General features: G+C 35.3%; 1 protein-coding gene across 5 annotated transcripts in view; it reads right to left on the bottom strand.

Annotated features, from left to right (window-relative positions):
• LOC111054123 (transcriptional regulator ATRX homolog) overlaps positions 1 to 23837 on the bottom strand; it is a 100926-nt gene that overhangs the window by 56917 nt on the left and 20172 nt on the right. For all 5 annotated transcript variants that reach the window (XM_039427094.1, XM_039427097.1, XM_039427101.1 and 2 more), the window contains 9 exons: positions 22965 to 23119; positions 21956 to 22105; positions 20849 to 20985; positions 17909 to 18033; positions 16578 to 16613; positions 9290 to 9481; positions 5240 to 5330; positions 2726 to 2848; positions 314 to 451 (listed from right to left, as the gene is read on the bottom strand). In XM_039427094.1, coding sequence (XP_039283028.1) covers positions 314 to 451; positions 2726 to 2848; positions 5240 to 5330; positions 9290 to 9481; positions 16578 to 16613; positions 17909 to 18033; positions 20849 to 20985; positions 21956 to 22105; positions 22965 to 23119 — 1147 coding nt within the window. The remainder of the gene's footprint in view (positions 1 to 313; positions 452 to 2725; positions 2849 to 5239; positions 5331 to 9289; positions 9482 to 16577; positions 16614 to 17908; positions 18034 to 20848; positions 20986 to 21955; positions 22106 to 22964; positions 23120 to 23837) is intronic.

Genomic DNA, 23837 nt, shown 5'->3' with positions numbered 1-23837 from the left:
CGCAGGTTTGAGTCCGCTAACTCTGTTAAAACGGCGGCCATATTTGGTAGCAAAAGTGAGGTTATAAACTTTCAGTTACACAAATTATCGGCTTGGAGCGCTATTGCAGTTAGCTTATAGCAGTTGGTTTTAGATGGGGCGTTCACAATCCAGATTTATCAAATAGCACTTTAGCTGGCTAAATATCCCTAATATGTTTACCGCAATAAATTTGTGTGGGGAAAAAGTTCGAATCTTGAAATGAGACATTTTTAAAAATAGTTTAAGCCCAACATACATCAATTATTTTACTCAGATTTAAATTGGAACTTACCTGATGAGGCTTCATTTTGGCAACTAGGCCTTTGTCCACAGATATGATCGGCTTTTTCGTCTCCGGGTCAAAATCTAAAACAAGTTTGTCCACTTTTTTGCTAGCGGTGTCCTCCACAGCTTCGTAAATTGCATTGTACTGAAACCAAATAAAATATTATTTTCAATATTTCTAACAACTAAACACTATCAATACAAATCTACAAGAAATTACACGAATATTATCCATGTAATTTTGTAACTACTACCCATTGCATAGCACTTGAAACTGTAACAACCACTTTATTATATTTACAAAAAACAATGCATTGAAAAGACATTTCAAGCAACGAGTTTTTGTTACTATAGTGAGGTCCACATTATAATGGCAGTGGATAAAGATAGAAGAATAGCGATGCCGATTCTCTGCATTAATTAATTATATTTCTACACTGTCAAAAACATAATTGGCATCGTTGTGGACCTAGAAAAGGATAGTACCACCGGCTTTGTCGAATGATAGACAAGGATAGCAAAACCAAAGTTGATCAAATACTGTCATTATAACGTGGACCTCACTATACACCATTATCATACTCTGTGATTTTTACTTGTTGAGAGTTTATTATGTATCGATAATGGTGTAACAACCGAAACTAGTTGCTCGAAATATTTTCATATGAATTATTCCAAGTCGTTGCTATTCAATATGGGGTATCTACGACAACAGCACGTGAAATAGATATTTGAAGTAGAATCTATTGAATTGAATTGAACAATGCATTCTTGACGAGGAGAACATAAATAATTGTAAATACAGTATCAATGAATTATAAAGGGTGATTATAAAAGGACTATACAACTTTGAAAGCACATATTTATTGAAATTACTTACAGAATTGAGAAAGGTATAATTTTGTTACAAAACACTTCAAGTTTAAGGTGTGGGTGTTATTTTGGTTGGATGTGAGAGCCGTTGGTAATGCGACATACATCCCACCGACAATCAATTTCTTGCCACAATCGTACCAGCTAATTTTCAATTGGTCCTGCATGGTAAATCCAGCGAAGTTGAAAGCAATTGTCTAGAAATCCCGAACTTCTTCGTGGAAATGAGCTGAAAGTAAAAAGGGCACTTGTTTATCTTGTTCAGGATGACGTGGTTCACCAGCTCATTTCAACAGAGAAGTTTGAGATTTACTAGACAATTGCTTTCAACTTGGCTGGATTTACCATGTAGGGCCAATTGCATGGTCACCTCACTCACCGGATTTACCATCGATGGGCTTCTTCCTGTGGAGTTTCATTAAGGATAAGGCTCATGTTCCGCCTCTACCAGACAATCTTAAGGACCTCCGAAGTCGGTTCACATTTGGATCGCTGCGGTTGCACAAGTTACGCCAGATATGCTGGTAAGAGTGTGGCATGTAACAGGTTATCGGTGGATGTATGTCGCATTACCAACGGCTCTCACATCCAACCAAAATAACACCCACACTTTAAACTTGAAGTGTTTTGTAACAAAATGACACCTTTCTCAATTCTGTAAGTAATTTCAATAAATATTTATGTGCTTTCCAAGTGTACAGTCCTTTTATAATCACCCTGTGTAATTATTGATTATAAATGCATGAATGAGCATAAATACATGACGGGTGAACATGTTTTAGAAGAAACACTTCACTTGAATGGGCTACTTTTATAAATTAATAAAACAATATTGAAACTTGAAGTACCCTTTATTAAAATATTACAACGACTAGTTTGGACCATAGGCCATTTTCAAGTTGAAATGTGGAAAGTAAATAAACAAGTTGATACTATTTAATAAGAAAATATTCTCATTTTCACATGATTAATTTATTTCTTATTATTAGTTTTTTGGTTGAAGTTATTAAATTTAATAAATTCATATAAATAATAATAAAAATATCGCTATAATTTATCTATATAAATTCTAATATAAGGCATTGATAATGGAAGTAATAAATTGAATGTAAAAGAAGAATTTTATAATCTATAAAACTGTCAAATTAAAGAAGAATAATTTGAAAAATATAATAAATATATTTGACTTGAATAATCCTATTTTTGATAAAATTAAAATTTAATAAGTTTGAAATTATTAAATTTAATAACTTCAACCAAAAAAATAATGAATAAGAAATAAATTGATCATATGAAAATAAGCATATGTTCTTATTAAATAGTATCAACTTGTTTATTTATTTTCCACATTTCAACTTGAAAATGAACTATGGTCGAAATTAGTTGTAATATTTTGAATAATAAAGGGTACATGAAGTTTCAATATTGTTTTATTAATGTTTTTTAGAAGACATGTTTGAGAGGTGGATAAACATGTTAATGAGAAAATGTGAATCGGCCAACATGCAGTTTGATGGGCAAAACTGAAAAGTAACGAACTACTCACCATTTTTTGCCTTTCCATTATTCTCTGTCTCCTTTCTTCTTCCTCTTTTGCCGCCGATCTAGTTGCTTCGGCAACATCTTTGTCCTTCATTATTTTCTTTATGTTCTTTCTGCCGCTTTTGCCCTGAAAATTGAAAGTTGATATTATTGATTTATTAAAAATAGTGCAGCTATTAATAGACCTAAAAATTAAATGCAGATTTAATTTGCCAACTGATGTAAAACTAAAAGTGCTATCAATCAAGGTTTGTGGGCTTACATAATAAATTATGACATTGATTGCAAAACGATTGTCACCACCAAGCAGTGAGTAAATTGTTTCTACTTTCAAGTTTCAAAATTTTAGGCCGGGTAGCACAAAAGCCTTCTAAATTTTAATCATGTTACTAGAACCAATCGGAGAAAACTGGACTATGAGTAAAAAATCAGAATCAAAATTCAAGACAGACAGCTGGAATCACATGCCGGCGCATAAACGACAGACGGTCTGTGTAATAACTCCTAAATCACAACTGATAATAAGTCACTAAAATGTTTCCTCTTGTCAACTTTCAATGTTATCCTGTTATATCCTCAAAAAATACGAAGGAGTGAGTGAATTTTGTTGGCCAACGAACTCAATATGTATAATAGTCCAAAGAATATAAAAATCAATTTTCAAATGTTGATTGACGAAACCAATAACAATAAATCGTCGAATATACAAACACACCCACAAGCGGACAACGGCTCGAGGTTCTAGTCATCAGAAAGAGCTCGCTACGCTCGTTCAATAATTCCACTTATTACTAGTAGTTCTGTAAACAGTAGACCTCGCGCAGTTATAAACTACAGCCTCCTCTTATACTGTCCATCAGAGTAAATCCTGTCTGTATGTTGTGTCGGCGAGATATCGGTGTAAAAGCTGCTAATGGCTGTTGGGGTTGGTGTATCAAAACATCAACATTTTAACATCAACGGCTGATCTCCTTCAAGACATACTGGCAACAGGTCAGCCCGAATTGAAAGCAGAGAAATGTCGAGAGAAAATACTATGTTTACTTTCAGTTATTAATTGCATGCAATGAATAGTCCACACGACAGCTGATTTTTTACTAAATTACATTAAGATATTGCATGCGTCATTGCAAGCAATTAATAATCCCTCCTAAAATATGTTAAAAACCACAGCCTCCTTTAATACTGTCCATCAGAGTGAATATTATGTCCTGTCCTGACGTGTCGGCGAGATATCGCTATGTAAAAAACTAATGGCTGTTTGGGTTGTTGTATCGACAATAATTATTAATATTAATTATAATTATTAGCATTACAATTCTAATAATTTGTTGTAAAAAACTATGCTACTATCATCAAAAGCTTACCGAGTTGAAAGGAGAGAAAAGTCGGGAGAAAATAATAAGCTAAATCGAGTTATCAATATTGCATGCCTCATTGCTTGCAATAATTAATAGTCTACACAACAGCTGACTTTTCACTAAGATACATTGAGATATTAATTGCAAGCGTCATTGCATGCAATTAATAATCCTCTCGACAACTGATTTATGATGAATAATTCTATAGTCTGATTTTTATGGTAATATTGGCGTTCGAGGGAGACTCTTTTTCCTTTTGTATTATCCTTAAAATGCAAAATTTCAAAAAACCTTTTATATAAGTCGACGCGGAATTTAAAAAGGAACATACCTGTCACATTTCATGAAAATCTATTGCTGCGTTTCGCCGTAAATGCGAAACATAAATATATATAAAAATAAAGAGAAATGCAAAACCGTCGACTTGAATCTTAAGGTGCGTACAGATATACGCGCCACGAACACGCTTCGCACACGCTCCGATCATGAATGTTACGCGAGATGTTACGCAAAGGATCGATAGAGGTTCACAATATGTTCGAAGCATGATCGCGCGCTTGACGTATTGTTGACTTCACTACAACCTAACCTCACAAATGTGAAACGTTCAATCCAGCTGATCGGGTGACAAAACTAAATTAAAATATTCTGACCAGAGGATTGCTGGGTAGCCTAATAATACATTAGGTTTATATAATAAACTGATGATAAATATCAAGTTTATTGCATTTATGCTGATATTCAATTACAAAAAGGTTATGTCTTTTAATGTTTTTAAAGGTGAAAGGCTTGGTTGGGAGTTTGGCTTCTTTCTTCTAAATTCTAATATGCTGGTACCTATTATTAAAAATGTTTTAATTATTTTATATGATTTAATTTTGATGATTTACTAATTGATTATTAATTTTATATGCTAACACAGAGATCGTAACTGATCCAACAAAAACGTTGACTGCGCATGCGCAACTATTGGTTAGTTTGCCCTAGCAACTTCCAAGCTCGAGCTCTGTTCGCGTTCCGTTCTTGCTCGACCTGCGATCATCTATCGTTCTGCTCGAGTGACATTCGATTGCGGAGCAGAGCGTAATAAGTCTGTACGCACCTTAAGACCTCACTTCGCTCGGTCAATAAAATGAATGAATGAATGAATTAGTCACCTGACTGGCGTTTGATTCATTCAGTTCGTCACCTTCATCGCCCTCATCATTATCACTCGATGAATTGTTGATGATACGTTTTCGTTTTTTTCTGAAACCAACCAATCATAATTCCTGAGTAATCTTCGAATCAATTGAAACAATAACTAATATTTCATGCGAGAAATTATAATTATATTCAGATCCAAATGTAAATTCATGTTTTTCTTTCAAAGCAGGATAGGTGCAGCAAAAACTGCACAATTCCCTAATTTTCATAGACATTAAGGCCCGGTTTCCGAGCTCGGGATTTTGCTAAGTTCTAGACTTTAAACAGCTGGAGTCAGACAATTGGCTTTCCAAAACGGGGCGTAGTCACAGTCCACGTTCGAATTAAATTTCGAAAAACTATAAAATTAACAAAACATAAAATAAAGAGAAAATAGTGTAAAGTTTCAGCTATTTTGAATTATTTAGGAATGTTTCATTTATTTCAATTATTATAGAAATGAGAAAATAATGATTATCATAAAAACTGCGACTACGGCCCGTTTCGGAAAGCCAATTATCTGACTCCAGCAGTTCAAAGTCTAGAACTTAGCTAAATCCCGGGCTCGGAAACCGGCCCCAAGTTTCAAAATCGGCCGCAACCAGAGATATTCTTTCCCTCTAGCTATCATTGTCTGTCATCGGACAAAGCAGATAGCTGCATCCTTTCCCAACTTCACACTGTTTCCAAATTGTTTGTAGACTATGCAGAAATAATATGATCACTATCAACATAATATTTCATCACAATCATGTAAATTTATGAAAATATATTTATTTGAGATTGAATCGTTGATCATTATTAACCAGAGCAACTATTATTAACATCAGACCAGATTTATCGGGGTAACTCGGGTGCATTTCATCAAGTTTTCACTTCATCAATATTACACTTTTCCAACAGTCAATATTGGTCGAATGGTAAGCGCTGGTTCTATTTACAAGGAATGTCGACAGATCTAAGTGAATCTCACTATAGTGAGGTTCACGTTATAATGGCAGTGGAGAAAGATGGGAGAAAAACGTTGCCGATCCTCTGTCTTGTCAATGCCTTCTACAGACGGTAGCTGATACAGGTTTATTGATGTAATATTAACTGTTCATTCTCGTTTAAAATATTCAATTATATTTTATGAAGCAAGAAATTAAATTTTTCAATAATTTCATGGTGAATTTTCATAATTAAGATGAAATATTTGTTTAATTAATTATTCATTCTTCATCAAGTTCATCAACTGTTCATTCTCGTTTAAAATAATCAATTACATTTTATTAAGCAAGAAATTATGTTTTTTAATAATGTAATGATTAATTTTCACAATTGAGATGAAATATTTTGTTAATTATTAATTCGACATTATTATTAAAAGAAGATCTGATAGCAGAGCAAAGCGAGAAAGAGATAGCGCTATCCGCTTTGCTGAATGATAGACAAGGATAGCAATGCCATTGCTAATCAAACACTGCCATTATAAATAACGTGGACCTCACTATACATGAGTAGCGGTAAAATATTTAGTAAAAGTCATATAATAAAGGAAATAATTGGCTTATGTAGGGGAGAGGAAACTCACGAATAATGCATCATCACGTCTGAACTACCCAACTGATTAACTTGAAATTTTGCATATAGATTCTTTATTTACCGAGGATATTTATAGACATATTTTAAATTCGATCAGTTTGGTTTGCAATTGATTCTATTATCAAATAGACGGCAGGCTCGCTTAAAACGCCGATTTTGAGTGTATCTTTGGCATGAATTTAAAACAACATTAATTTGCACATCTTAACAGAGCCTGTAAATTTAAAAAAAATCCTGCCAATCAGTTCTTGAAAACGCTGAAAACCGTCGATTTAGCGTATAGGGTGTTTCAGAAGTTACTCAACAACTTTGAAAATTCATAATATAATTTTAATGAAATCAGCTACCTTCTACAGAAAGCAATGTCAAGGCAGAGAGTCGGTGTCGCTATCTTCTATAATAGAAGGCAATGGCTAGGTGGAGAATCGGCAACGCTGTTTTACTATCTTTCTACAATTCCATTAGAACAAGGACCTCACTATGGCGCGATTTTGTACTATCAAACTAATTTAATAAAACTTGAGTTGTTTCGCTTTGTAACAACAATAAGGCCGGTTACAGAGCTCGACCGACCGTCAGTGCGTATGTACCATCCTGACCGAACGCATCCATTAATCAGTTTTACACATTCAGAGCTCAACCGACCGTCAGTGCGTATGCACCATCCTTACATCAGTTTTTCTGACTCACAAAATGGACCCCTTTACAGATTCTTTAATTGCAGCTAATTATCTTCGTGAACGAAAGATTAAAAGACGTAGATATCAAGTTCACCCGATGGTCGCCCAAAGAGCATTTCAAAGGGAATTTAGTACCATTATATACATAATTGCTTGGGGATGAAGATACATTTTTTAACTACCTCAGAATGTCCATCAGAAATTTCGATGAGTTATTTCAAGCTTGTATCACCATTGGGAATACTTGCAGTCACTTCAAGCTATGGATCAAATAAATGTAGATAATATTAATAATATATGTTTTTTACAATAAAAAATTTAGAAATGATTGAAGAAATGTATAGAAAAACTGTGAATTAAAATATGACACTATTAATTGAATTCATTCATTATGCTATTCAATTCAATATCAGCTGATTGTCGGGCAGAGGTGTCAGCACATTGGTTATGTTGCGATCGGGCTACTGATCAGTACAGCACTGAAAGCTTCTATTTGTTTCAATAGCGCGTCAGTCGACCGATGGAACGGATGCGCACGAGCTCGACCGATGGACTTCGTACGCAGTATAAAACGCATGGTCCTGACCGTGCGCATGCGTGCCGTCAGTCCTGCTCTGTACGGATACATGGAATATCTATGGAAAAGACAAGCGCGACTGACGTACGCACTGACGGTCGGTCGAGCTCTGTAACCGGCCTTAGGCTCGGGATTTAGCCAAGTTAAACAGCTGGAGTCAGAAAATTAGCTTTCCAAAACGTGGCGTAGTCGCAGTTTTTATTTTTTCATTTCTATAATTGGAAACGTTTTTCCTTGACGAAATTAAACATTTCCAAATAATTCAAAATAGCTGAAACTATACACTATTTTCTCTTTATTTTGTGTTTAATTTTCTAGTTTTTTGAAACTTAATTCAAACGTGACTTTGACAATGACTATGACTACGCCCCGTTTCGGAAAGCCAATTTTCTGACTCCAGCTGTTTAAAGTCTAGAACTTAGCCAAATCCCGAGCTCGGAAACCGACCCTTAATCTTGTTCAAATAGTCTATACTGCAATAAAGTAAAGAATGATAAAGGCTTATACACGTACGGGATAAAAAATTCACGAATGATGCATCATCACGTCTCAACTACTCATCTCATTAACTTGAAATCTTGCATTAATAGATTCTTAATTCACCGAGGATGGTTATAGGCCTATTTTCAATTCTTCAAGATTTCAGTAGGTCAAGCTTTCAGTTTGTTAAGTTTTTATATACAAGCTTATACACGTACAGCCCGTCAGGAATAGCATGAGCTCTAAGTTCAAGATGCGCCGTAGCCCGAGAGAGAATTTTAGTGGTGGGGGAAGCATTTGACTCAGTCTCAACTTGACCTCCGTACGGTGCACATCGCTCCGGTTTGCATAGGCCTAATAGCATAAGCAGTAGGAAAGGCGACTCAACAACAAGCTCCAGCCACCTCCCCTCTCTTAGTTTCGAGTGGCCTCCCCACTCTCACTCCATTATCTCTCCTCTCGCGCATCTCACAGCTCATGCTATTCCTGCCTACTAGTACAGGATAAGAAATTCACGAATAACGCATCATCACGTCTGAACTACTCATCTCATTAACTTGAAATCTTGCATATAGATTCTCAATGTAACAAGGATGGTTATAGGTCTATTTTCAATTCTTCAAGATTTCAGTAGGTCAAGTTTTTAATTAGACCCTTGCGGAGCACATGTTACCTGCTAGTTTTGTATAAAAAGTACTTACTTGGCTTTTTTCTTCGTATCGTCGTCAGAGCTGCTGCTGCCGTCTGCTGAAGACCTGGAACCCCTTTTTCGTTTCTTGCCTTTCTTGGTGATTTCCACCGAACTAGAGCTGCTGTCTTCGTCAGATTCCGATATTTCGATTATATCCGAATCTGAGAGAACTATTCTAGGCTTCTTTGCCTTTGCCTTGTCCCTGTAGGTAGAAAATATTTGTAATAAGTTTCCAACACAGAATCCAAAAATAAAATCAGATCAATTTACAACATCAAAAGCAAATGTAACGCTGTGGGAATATCTATTGCTATGAACAAGACACTTGAATATAATATAACTTACGACATAAGAATACATTCTCCAAGTATCATAGATTGACTTGGTATGAACAAAAACCAAGTTATATTGGTAGAAAGATATACCAAGTACTACCAATTCGGTTGCGGGAAATAATAACGATAAAGGAGTTTAAACGAAGTTTGAAATTATTTCTGAAGGAGGAGTGCTTTTATAGTCTGAAGCACTATTTTGACTACTGTAATTGAGTCAAAGACAAATAGTAACTTGATACTAGAAATACATTTCATGTTACATTAATGGTGTCTTGCTTTTGATAGCACTTTGAATTGTCTGATGCCGTTGAGGCCAACCAGACCTAATATCTATCAGGCTATCTATCTATGATATCTTAGGAAGGTGCACTGTTCACATGCTACAACAAAGTCCTACCTAAACTAAAGTAAAACATTAACGCTGGAGACATACAAAGAATGCTATCTCTTCATAGTGAATCATTTAATAGAATCAACAGTTGCCAACAGTTTGCAATTGGATAATCACATTTTCTCGAATTTCGAGCTTATTTTCAATTATAGGTGAAAATGTAACTGAACATTAATTGTAGAGATTTTTATGCTCAATCTTTTCCACTCGGAGTTTTTTGTTTAAATTGTACCTGAAGCCTGATAATTGGGAATCTAAAATCAAACTTTGCATCGATGAGGCGGAGCTCCTGAAATTTCTACAGATATGGGACATGTGACAGTTGATAGAGCTTATCAATGACTATTTCAGGTATAAATTTAATCGAAATCGTTGGAGCCGTTTTTGAGAGCATCGCGAAAACCCCTGTTTTTGACAACATTTTCTCCATTTTAGCCGCCATCTTGAATTGCATTTGATCGAAATTGTTCGTGTCGGAACTTGTACTTTTGAACATTTTGATTGAAGGATCAGAAATGGAATGATAACATAACATTCCATTAGTATTAAAATATTTATATAAAACAGACTGAATTGGATCTCGCACGTGGAGTCTCTAAATAAGAAACTATCTAAAGGCCTTTATATGCTAAGAAGATTGCGTGGAGCTGTTGATGTTGATGCTTTGTTAAATGTTTATTATGCTCAGATATTCTCATTATTGTCTTATGGAATCTTTGTATGGGGCAACTGCAGTAGGTCCATTGAGATTTTTAGGCTTCAGAAAAGGGCAGTTGGAATGATAATGAATGAAAACCAAAGATCTCACTGTTGGCCTCTTTTCAAAAAACTCAAACTGTTGACTCTGCCGTCCGTCTAAGTGATGAGCCTGCTTCTCTATATACATCTGTATAAAGGGGAGTTGGCTACTAACAGTGAAGTCCATAATCATAACACGAGGCACAGAAATGTTTTCAAGTATTCACGATCTCAAAAAAGCTGGGTGTTTACAGGAGTAAAATTGTACAATTTCTTGCCATTATCTATTAGAAGCCTTTCTTGTATGTGTTTAAAAAAAACTGTTAAATTTATTCTGCAGCAAGAATGCATTTATACAGAGGCTGATTTTTATGAAATTGATTTTTGTATGTATGAATATTGTGATAATGGTTTGTAGATGACTTTATATTGTAGAATTTTGTTGTTTTTATGCACAATTTTTCCCGGCATTTTGAATTGAATTTTATTGAATTTCTTATTGTCGGATCCTCATGGTATAAGGACCTTAAGTTTAAAATTTCAAGTCAATCGGTTAATCAGGAATAGAGTTATCGTGTTCACAGGCACACTCACACACACACACACACACACCACACACACACACACACACACACACACACCACACACACACACACACACACCCAAAAATCATGTTTTTGGACTCAGGGGACCTTGAAACGTATAGAAAACTTGAAATTAGGATACCTTAATTTTTTTTGGAAAGCAATACTTTCCTTACCTATGGTAATAGGACAAGGAAAGTAAAAATACGAAAGGTCTCTGAAAAGGTTAAAAGCTGAGCGCAGGGGCCGAGTGTTACTGAAACATAATTATTTCTAAAATAAAATGAAAGGGGTGACTTCCTATAAACTTCTCAATATTTTTTTTTTTTTTTATTTATTAAAAATCCATTAAAACTAGTCACTAGGACTAACCATTAATTTTGTTCTCTTATTTCTTATCCTAAAATATTAATTTTTATTGCTAAAGTCTTCCAGTGAAGCCTACAGTTCTAATCTATAATTCTTCTACTTTAAATTCTTTCGCTACACATTTATTTAATTTATACTTTTTTCACTTCACTAGCACTACACCAACTCGAAGGGCTTTGTTCTCTTCAACCTCCTTGTGAGTTCAGTGCTGTCTAGGAGTTGGATGACTTCGGTGTTGTCGTGTTGATGAAGACGTGACTCATGATGGGCTGCCAATCGTCTTATTTCACTGGTCACATAGGGGATGTGTAGATCTCGGTGCAAATCGCTGTTCCTTATGTACCAGGGCGCATTCACCATGTTCCGCAGTACTTTGTTTTGGAATGTTTGAATCTGATTGATGTTAGATGTTCTAGAGCAGCCCCAAACCTGAATTCCATACGTCCAGACAGGTTTTAGAATTTGTTTATAAATCAATATTTTGTTGTCCAATGAGAGTTGTGATTGTCTGCCCAACAGCCAATAGATTTTACTGTATTTTAGTCCCAGCTCAGTCCTTTTCATCTTGATATGCTCTTTCCATTTCAACTTGGCGTCAAGAGTCATTCCAAGGTATTTTGCTGTGTTGCTGTGTGGTACTACATTCCCATTTAGATTTATACGAATCGGATCATTGATATTTTTGTTTGTGAAGTTGATATGAATGGACTTCATCTCATTCAATCGGATTCTCCATTTCTTTGTCCAGTCACTGAATTTGTTGCTAGCATTCTGTAGTTTTGTGGCTGCTTCTTGTACTGTTTCCCCTTCTGCCAGTATTGCAGTATCATCAGCAAAAGTAGCAATTGTCACTGCATCCAATTCAGGAAGATCGCTTGTGTACAGCACATAAAGAACTGGTCCAAGAACACTACCTTGTGGAACTCCAGCCCTTATTTCCTTTAATTCAGAGACGTCATCACCTTGTTTTACTCTGAACAATCTGTTAGTGATGTATGATTTTAAAAGTTTTACAAGTGGAGTGGGAAGAATTTTATGAAGTTATTGATCAGTCCTTCATGCCACACTTTGTCAAATGCCTGTGCCACATCAAGGAAGATTGCTGAGCATATACATTTTTTCTCTAATGAATTCTCTATTACATTAGTGATTCTATGTACTTGGTCCAGGGTTGAGTGCTTCTGCCTGAAACCAAATTGATGGGCTGGTATCAGATTCCTGCTACTTATGATGGGAGCCAATCTCTTCATTAGCAATTTCTCAAAAAGCTTTGAAATTACAGGTAGAAGAGATATTGGGCGGTACGATTTTGCTTCTTGAGGACATTTCCCAGGCTTTTGCAGCATAATGACTTCTGCCACCTTCCAAATTGAAGGAAAATGCTGTAATCGGAGTGATGCATTGAATAAATATGTTAGCATGACAATACCTTTCCTTGGAAGTTTCTTCAAGATTTCACCTGTAATCAGATCAAACCAGGTGCTTTTTTGGTATTCAGATTATTTTTTATTTCTTCTTGAACCTCATTTATAGAAACTAGATCAATCTCTGTATCTAAATCATCTATTATATCTTCTTCAGGATCAATTTCAGATTGAATGTTGTTTGGCTGAAAGATTTCTTCTAGATGATTAGCAAATATATCTGCCTTTTCTCTGTTATTTCTTGCCCAAGTACCATCTGGTTTTCTGATTGGAGGGGATTGTGATATTGGTCGCTTAATTCTTTTTGTTGCTTTCCATAATGAATAATCTGTACTGGCATCAGCTGTCAAATTTTGAAGGTAGGCTAGTTATTAATGGACTCCTCAGTTAGTTTCCTTATCTCTCTTCTCAATTGTTGTGTTTTGTTATTCAATATATTTTTGTCAGCAGGATCACGAGTTTCCTGCCATCTTCTTCTTGCCCTTCGTTTCTCTAAAACAAGTTGTCGAATCTCCAGTGGGTAATTGCATCCTTTTGTTTTCCTGGTGTATTGTCTAGTGTTTTTCCAGGCTGATTTCTGGATTTGCCACATGAAATTTTCTGCGGCTTCATCTAACTGCTCAGCTGTTCTAAGTGGAATATTCAAGTTGATTTCATTCTCCAAATCCACTTTGAAAGCTTCCCAGTCTGTTGTTCTGTTGACTAACATTGGTCTGTCTTCTTTCTTTATTATTCGTTCACTGAGTGTGAGAATTACAGCTGAATGATCAGAATCCAGGTCAAAGCTCTCTTCAATGTCAATAAAATTACTGGATATTCTCTTTGTTATGAAGAAATCTAGAAGATCTGGAGTTTTATTCAAATCTGTTGGCCAATAAGTAGGTTTCCCTGTTGAATGGAATTCGCAGCCCAGCTCCTGGATAGCCTCTCTGAGTTCTTTTCCTTTGGTAGTTGTGAGTCTTGAACCCCAATCCTTATGCTTGGCATTAAAATCTCCACCCACAATGAATCTATCTCCAAGCTGATGAAGAATACTGGTATAATCATTTTTCTTTAAATTGTAACGTGGTGGGAAATATGCAGCTCCAACAAGTATTTTCTGGTTGATAGACTCTAGTCCAACTACAGTTAGCTGTATTTCATTACTTTGAATACTGGAGTCTTCATAGTGTTTAATACTCTCCTTCACTATTACAGCACTTCCACCTCTTGCTTGATTTTGAGGATGAATAGTTTCGTAAACATTATATCCATTGATTTTGAAGTGAGTCTGCTCAGTTGAATGGGTTTCAGAGATAAGGCACACATCTATATTTCGGGTCTTTAGAAATATTTCTATTTCTTGTTTTCTATTATTATTGATATTATTTATTCCATTGGCATTCCAGGTGGCAATCCTAATATCTTGTTGGCTTGTAATATTAATTTTTTAGTTTTCTTCTCGATACTCTTACTCTTCCCTTCCAAGCTGTCAAGTCGTCCAGAAAGAATGTTTAAACTGTTCAAAATTTCCTGCAAAACCTTATTAACATCAACTGGTTGTTGTTGCTGTTGTTGCTGCTTTGGTTGACTCTCCTGTTGTAGGCTTGGAGTGGGTTTTGTTACTTGAGAATAGGATATTTCTCCAGTGTACTTTCTAGAAGTGAATTTCCTCTGTTGGGTTGTATGTTGTACTCCGCTACTTCTTCTATCTATGTTGTCTTTTTCAATTCTTCTTCTCTGAAGTTCTTTAGCGATAAGACAGCCTCTGTAGTTAGCTGGGTGAGCCTCAGCACAATTGAAACATTTGGCTGGGGTTTCTTTAGCCTTGGTACATGAAATGGTCCAGTGTTTTCCAGCACACTTCACACACACAGGTTCATGTTGACAGTATGCCTGAGTATGACCAAACCGCTGACAACGTTTACACTGCGGAATCATTTTATTGCTTCTAATTGATTCAATTTTCACTTTCATATAGCAAATATGTTTAATTTCATATATATTTTTTGTATCTTCAGTATTCTTGAATGTTAACATGAGCTTTATTATGTTTATTATGCTCAGATATTCTCTCATTATTGTCTTATGGAATCATTGCATGGGGCAACTGCAGTAGGTCCATTGAGATTTTTAGGCTTCAGAAAAGAGCAGTTGGAATGATAATGAATGAAAACCTAAGATCTCATTGTTGGCCTCTTTTCAAAAAACTCAAACTGTTGACTCTGCCGTCCGTCTATGTGATGAGCCTGCTTCTCTATATAAATCTGTATAAAGGGGAGTTGGCTACTAACACTGAAGTCTATAATCATAACACGAGGCACAGAAATGTTCTCAAGTATTCACGATCTCAATAAAGCTGGGTGCTTACAGGAGTAAAATTGTACAATTTCTTGCCATTATCTATTAGAAGCCTTTCTTGTATGTGTTTAAAAAAAACTGTTAAATTTATTCTGCAGCAAGAATGCATTTATACAGAGGCTGATTTTTATGAAATTTATTTTTGTATGTATGAATATTGTGATAATGGTTTTGTAGATGACTTTATATTGTAGAATTTTGTTGTTTTTATGCTTGAAATTTTGTATATATATATGTATGACGTTGACCATACAAATGTTTAATTGTCTTAAGTCAATAAAGAAATTTCTATTTCTTTTCTACTAGTTTCATGAATCTTTAGAGGAAATTATACAATTTCAAAATTTCTCGATTTAACTTACTGAGCCACTCTATCATATACTCTTAAATGAGCAATCTCTGTTTATATGTTTTTATGTTTGTATTTCACCGGATCTCGAAAACGGCTCTAACGATTCTTACGAAATTCAGAACATAGTAGGTTTATAATATAAAAATTCGATTGCACTAGGTCTCACCCCTGGGAAAAAATAAAAAGGATAATTATTATTCATCCTTGGAAAAACAGCTGATGATAATTATTTCGTCGTCTGTTGATGATGGAAGTGAATGAGTGAGTTCGTGCGTGTGGGACCAATACCTCGTATTACTATTAGCAATAGTAGGTATTGGTGGGACTGTGTCAAAATGACTCAGCTGTTGAAATTTTGTAATCATTCAATCAGGTACTTAGTGCCGGTTGCAAAAGAGCCGGGTTATTTTCAATGCTGATTAATTCCAGTAGATCCATCTTTTTGAAATGGTCTTCTCTGATTTGGTTCACGTGGAATTAATCAGGATTATAATTTAACCGGCTTTTATGCAACCGGGCCTTTGTGAGGGAAATTTTTGCATTCCTCTGGGAATTAATCTCAATTTACTGTGATTAGATAGAACATTTCTGTATGAACTATGAACGTTATTATAATTTCTTCTTTCGCAATAAATTTGTTATGCTTCTGTACTTCAGAGCAAAGCTCGGTCCCCGATATTAATTATTGAACAAGCCACACTCTCTATATATTAAACAATGAATTGAACAAAATGAAACAAATAAATTGTCAAGTGTAATACATACTTTTTGGGAACGAAATCCACATCAGAGCTGTCAGAGCTGTAAAAAAGCAAAGTACAATTAATTAACAGAAAATGGACAATGCAGAGGCAAGAAGCCAACTTTTACTGCTAACTGACTTTTGATACAGAACACTGTAGTGAGGTACACGTTCTAATGACAACATTTCATTAGCATTGGTATTGCTATCCTTGTCTATCATTCGACAAAGCAGATAGCGCTATCCTTTTCTAGCTCAGCAGCGTTGTCAAATCGTTTTTCAACTGTGTAGAAATATAATCAACAAAATATTTCAATCTCGATAATGAAAATTTATTATCAAATCATTAAGCAATAAAATATCATGGTTTCTTGACAAATAAAATATAACACATATTAATTTATTATAATAAATATAAAGGAACACAATTTTTGACTTTGCAGCTCAATTGAGACTGGTTGGGAAGTAAACACAGCAAAGAGCGCATCTGTATCCCTCTCTGTTTGAAGGTGTGGTAGGCCTACCGCTGAGTTGGCACTTGTTGCAAAATTGAAAATTTCACCCCCTACATTAACACTGCTATAACCATGAAAGGAAAACTTGAAATAGTGGAATAAAAGACATACAATAAGAGAGAATTTAATTTCTACAAACCTACAATGAGCATTAATTTTTGCAATGCATTGTTGGAGAGTTATAAGCCATGAAAGAGCTAAAAATGAAAACTTGCTACGGAATTTCATCTTAACAGTAAAGTTTATGATTCTATAGTGAGGTCCACGTTATAATCTTTGGTGAAAACAGAAATTTTAAACTTAACCTCACTTTGGACTATTTATGTGCCAAAATCAAGGAATTGAAGAAGTTTTGGGCAATTGCCTGTTTCTCTTTCCAAATATCGTGTTTGTGACTGTTCTAATAAATAAATAAATATTCTCATAATAAATAAATAAATAATGACAGTGTGTGATTTGCAATGGTGTTGCTATCCTTGTCTATCGTTCAACAATGCAGATGGCGCTATCTCTTTCACGCATTGCAATGTTGCCACATCGTTTATCAACAATGTAGAAATTCAACTAATTGACAAAATATTTTATCGCAATTATGAAAATTTATCACTACATCTTTAAAAAATATATTTTCTTGACAAATAAAATATGATTAAGTATTTTCAACAATAATGAACAGTTAAATTGATGAGATATACCAGTATCAGCTGTTTGGGTGGCAAGGCTGAGATCTGGCAACCCTTTTCTCCTATCTTCCTACACTGCCATTATAACGTGCACCTCACTATAGATATCAATTCCCGTTCAAGCCCGGGCAAATATTGATTTTTTTTCAATTATACCTTTCGGCTGCCTTCTGTTGCTGTTTCTTTCTCCATTTGGATTCCCTTCTTTCATCTTCTGAAGTGTCCGTATCTGTCAATTTGCCAGTTAAAAGTTTGTCTTTTCTCCATGATTTCTGTTTTATCTGAAACAAGACATCAGATGAAATTGATGACAAGGTGAACATTGACGATGCTCGTATATTGAACGAATTTTGCGAAACTGAAAACATAGGTTCGGATGTAAAAAAGCCTGTTGAATTTTAACAATACAGAAACTAAAAACCATATAGTTATATGGTTACTGTGTTTAACAGTAATTAAATGCCAAGAGAACAAAAAATCAGAGTGCCGGTTGAATTTTAACCGCGATTAAATCAACGAGTACCAATCAGAGCAATCTTTTAAAAACTCTTTCTATGATTGGTTCTCGTAAAGTTAATCACGGTTAAAATTTAACCGGCTTTTGTGCAACCGGGCCTTTAACTGTAAAAGTTAAACCAGGTTAAAAGTATGCAAATTATGAAATTTTGTAATAGATCTCTAAGGAAAATAAAAAATCGGGTTTTAAGGTGTCCCAAGTTGAACAATTATTGAGGAATCTATCTATATTCAGATTTTGGTGTGTCAAATCATCACGTTTTTCTTGGAATTCGAGTCTCAAATACATATTGATGCTACAAACAATATGATAGATATGCTTATAGAGGAGTGTATTTCGTTTAGTCCAGGTGTTCTATTACTCCAGGTGCTCGATAAGTCTAGTTGTTCGATTACCCCAGGTCAGACTTTTCAGATTAGACCAGGACCTGGTCTCGTTATGTTTCTCTCTCACACACGCATCTTCTGTTTAACAGACGACGAAATTATCATCTGTTTTTCCAATGATGAATAATTGTTATCCTTTTCATGTCCTCCAGCGAGTTTTTCCAGGGATGAGACCTAGTGCAATCGAATTTTTATATCATACAACTACTATGTTCCAAATTTTGTGAAAATCGTTAAAGCCGTTTTCGAGATCCGTTGGACATAAATAACCAGATATCCTATACTATTAAACGAGCAACTTCTGTTTATATGTTTAGATGTTTATATGTTTGTATGTCATCGTATCTCGAAAACGGTTCCAACGATTCTCACGAAATTCAGAACATAGTAGGTTTATAATATAAAGATTCGATTGCACTAGGTCTCATCCCTGGGAAAACTCGCTGAAGGACATTAAAAAAATAATTATTATTCATACTTGGAAAAACAGCTGATAATAATTATTTCGTCGTCTGTTGGTGATGGAAGTAAGTGAGCGAGTTCATGTGTGTGGGACTGTGTCAAAATTATGACTCAGCTGTTGAACTTTTGTGATCATTCAATCAGGTACTTAGTGCCGGTTGCAAAAAAGCACGGTTATTTTCAATCCTGATTAATTCCAGTAGATCCATCTTTTTGAAATGGTTCACGTGAAGGTAATCAGGATTAAAATTTAACCGGCTTTTGTGCAGCTGGGCCTTCGTGAGGGAAATTTTTGCATTCCTCTGGGAATTTATCTCAATTTACTGTGATTAGATAGAACATTTATCAATGAATTTTATTATAATTTCTTCTTTAGTAATAAATTATTAATGCTTTTGTACTCCAGAGCGAAGTTCGGTCCCCGATATTAAATAAATATAAATAACCAAACATAAAAATATAAACATACAGAAATTGCTCGCTTAATATAATAGGATGACACCTGGTAATCGAACTACTGGGCTAATCGAAGCTTTCCTTCTCGATTAGACCAGGTGCTGTGTCTCGATTAGACCTATCGTTTAGACCACCTGGTGTAATCCAACTACTGGATTAATCAAAGCATCCAGTCTCGTGTAGCCGAGGTGTGCGTTTAGACCAGGTTTTCAGCTTCATTGTAGAATACAGGGTCTTTATAATAAGTAACCGGACTGACCTCAGGAAATTTTTTATTGGCAAAATATGTTCAATTTTTCATTAGATATCTTCAAAGTAGTCCCTATTGGAGTCGATAACTTGCTGATACTGGATTTTCAAATCCCTGAACGCTCCTAGGAAGTCGGCAACCTCTATGCTGTCTAGAGCCCTCGTCGTAGCACGTTGAACGTTTTCCAGAGTCCTGAACCGCGTCCCCTTAAGTTGTCTCTTGATCTTGGGGGAACAAAAAGAAGTCCGGTGGTGCATAATCCGGGCTGTAAGGAGGATGTGGCAACGACTATTTGGCCAACTGCTCGGTGACGAGCAGGCAGTTGTGCGACTGAGCATTGTCGTGATGGAGGATCCACGAATCGGCAATCCCCGGACGGATTAATGAACCCGGGCGGTTAGTCGACGGAGCACCTCTCTGTAGTACTGGTCGTTTACAGTTTGGCCGGGTGGCACAAACTCTATGTGAACGGCCAGTACTACAGAGAGGTGCTCCGTCGACTAACAGCCCGGGCTCGTTGAGTCCGTCCGGGGATTGCTTATTCGTGGATCCTCCATCACGACAATACTCCGTCGCACAACTGCCTGCTCGCCAAATAGTCGAGGGTAACGTTGCCACATCCTCCTTACAGCCCGGATATGGCACCACTGGACTTCTTTTTGTTCCCCAAGATCAAGAGACAACTTAAGGGGACGCGGTTCGGGACTCTGGAAAACGTTCAACGTGCTACGACGAGGGCTCTAAACGGCATAGAGATTGCCGACTTCCAGGGAGCGTTCAGGGATTTGAAAATCCGGTATCAGCGTGTTATCGACTCCAATAGGACTACTTTGGAGATATCTATTGAGAAATTGAACATATTTTGCCAATAAAAAATTTCCTGAGGTCAGTCCGGTTACTTATTATACAGACCCTGTAGGACCAGGTGTAAACGAAACCTGGTCTAATCGAGACAATCCCTTACATAGTCCTATCCTCTCTTATTATATAGATTAAAAAGGGATAATAAATATTTAATGACTTACTTGGAAAACATTAGCGGAGGAGCGACTAGCGTCACTGTCACTCGACTCTTCCTCTTCTTTTATCCTCTTCTTCTTTTCATTCTTCGCTTTTTTCCCTTTCTTCTTTTTCCCTAAATCTTCCTCTTCCTCTGCCTCTTCTGAAAAATGACAAAATAAGTTGTTTATTTATGTATAATCTACTAACATAATGATTTAATAATACTGTATACAGATTCTCAACTATTCACAATTCACATTGACACTGTAATCAATATATTGATTGTATACCAACCTTATTGTATGTTTCATGGGATATTATAAGGTCTCGAACTCAAACAGATATTTTTAGGCAAATGCATTCTGAATCATTCAGTATTGTAATTATAAATTAATAATAGAAAATGATACAAGAACTTGATCCGACAGATGAGAGAGAGAGAGAAAAGAAAGAGATAGTGTGCATGTGTGTGAGAGAGAAAGAGTGAGAGCGATTCAGATTCCTTTATTCATGGGTTTAACAAAACAAAATTAAACTTACGTTCTAGCGTTAAAAGACCTAAGAGTAAAATAACATGATGAATACAGACTGCATAGTTTTACAATAATATTGAGCAAAGAATATATGCAAATATTGAGGCATTACTGTAATATTTTCAAATGAAACGGTGAAGTTTGGACCTTTAGATGCCCATTCTCAGAAAACGTATCGATGATACCCTTCCCTTCAGCACTTGACCGTAAGATATGAGAGAGAGAGAGAGAGAGAGAGAGAGAGAGAGAGAGAGAGAGAGAGAGAGAGAGAGAGAGAGAAAGAGAGAGTGAGTGAGAAAGATTAGATTAAATTAGATTTCTTTATTAGTATGTTACAATATTTACTGTCTTATACACTAATTTACATTAAATAACGGTAACGCTAATTATTCAATGAATTTCACAAAGTATAAAAAATTAATCAATGAGAATAAAGATTGAATGCAATTCAATAACGATAGTATAATTTTGTGATGTAACTTCATAAATCGGCGGTGTTTCAACAAATAATAATGGTAGATTCTCTGAAAATCAACACAGGACCGGGTGAAGAGAGATAGAGGCACAAGTTGAATAGTGCAATAAATAAATACTGACCTGAACTTTCAGAGGCGGATGATTCAAACAGACATTGTAAAACTTTGTGATGAATATCTTCCTGTTTAATAATTTTAGGGATGATATAATCCATTAAATCATTGGAATCATCATCATCAGAATTGATATCTTTGGAGTCACTTGAATTTTCTGAAAAATAAACATCAGTAATTTAAAACAAATTTGAATGAATTATCCCAATTGAAATGGAATATCGAGTCAACAGGAAAACTACTACTCAAATATTTCAAATAAATAAAATAAAATCAGCCATCATGAATGGAATCAGTAATTTGACAGCATTCGAATAAATGTCCCCGATTGAAATGAAATATTAACTCAAAGTGGAAACACTCTAAATTTAATTAAATTTTCAAAGTTGTAAAGTAACTTTTGAAACACTTAGGACCGGTTTCCGAGCTCGGCATTTAGCCAAGTTCTAGACTTATAACAGCTGGAGTCTTTCCGAAACGGGACGTAGTCGCAGTTTTTATGACAATCATTGTTTTCTCAAATCTATAATTGGAAATGTTTTTCCTTGGCGAAATAAAACATTCCTAAATAAATCAAAATAGCTGAAACTTTACAATATTTTCTCTTTATTTTATTTTGTGTTCAATTTTCTAGTTTTTTTCGAAATTCAATTTAAACGTGGACTGCGACTACGCCTCGTTTCTAAAAACTAGAAAATTGAACACAAAATAAAATGTTTCAGCTATTATGAGTTATTTAGGAATGTTTAATTTGGTCGACGAAGAACGCTTCCAAATGTAGAAATGAAAAAATAAAGATTATAATAAAAACTGCGACTACCCGTTTCGGAAAGACAATTTTCTGACTCCAGCTGTTTAAAGTTTAGAACTTAGCTAAATCCCGAGCTCGGAAACCGGCCCTAAATATTTTCGATTTTGTTTTTCTTTACTTTACATTCACCACAAAAAGCGTTGGAACTGAAAATAATAACTAATCTACGAGTGCAAACCAATGAGTTGGTAGGAAGGAAACGCACCTTTGCTGGCTTCAGAATTGGCAACTTTCCTTTTTTTGACTGCTGGAGTCTTGGGTTTCTTTGCTTTCGGCCTGTCGTCTTCTGACGAACTACCACTATTACTGTCTGTGCTATTCTTTTGACGAGTTGCTTCCAATGACTTCAAATTCGTCAACCTTTACACAAAATCAACCAATATAATATAACCAATATAACCGACATAATACATAATTCAACGTTTCATGCAAAATCATCAAGTTACGACATAGCTATTCAAAAGTGATTATTAACAAGCAGTTCGTAATGGAAAGAAACATTGAAGAGTAAAATACATAAAGGTTGAGAAGCATAAAGGGTGTTCTGAGAAAGGTGCCCATAAGTCAGGGCGTGATTCCTCTCAAGAAAAAAAGTCCTAATCAACATATATCCGAAAATGCTTATAACGCCCTGACTTATGGGCACCTTTTTTCAGAACACCTGTATAGTTCTTAATTTTTATTGCAATCTAGTATGTAAAGACTAATGAGAAATTTTTTCCTAATATAATAGTGGGTTGAATATTAATAGGATAGGCAGTTCTCACCAGGACTACTACCGTACTTCTAGCAACTAACTTGAAAAGGAATGTAATGATTGTATGCAACTCAACTCTTTTGTATGAGCATCTGTGCTTGAAACAAATAAATTCATTTATTGATTTATTTAAACTTGAAACTGACAAAATTTAACAATAGTAATATAAAAATAAATAAGTTATCATGTGTTATAGATACGCATTCACACTATCAACACTGCTCTGCTTTTGACACTTTCACTCCACAACACTACACAACTCGAAGGGTTTGGTCCGCTTCAATCTGCGCAGCATACATATTTATTAATAATATATTTATT

This window comes from Nilaparvata lugens, chromosome 1 (genome assembly GCF_014356525.2).
Source record: "Nilaparvata lugens isolate BPH chromosome 1, ASM1435652v1, whole genome shotgun sequence".
NCBI classification, from domain to species: Eukaryota; Metazoa; Arthropoda; class Insecta; order Hemiptera; family Delphacidae; genus Nilaparvata; species Nilaparvata lugens.
This window is presented reverse-complemented; position numbering and strand designations above follow the sequence as displayed.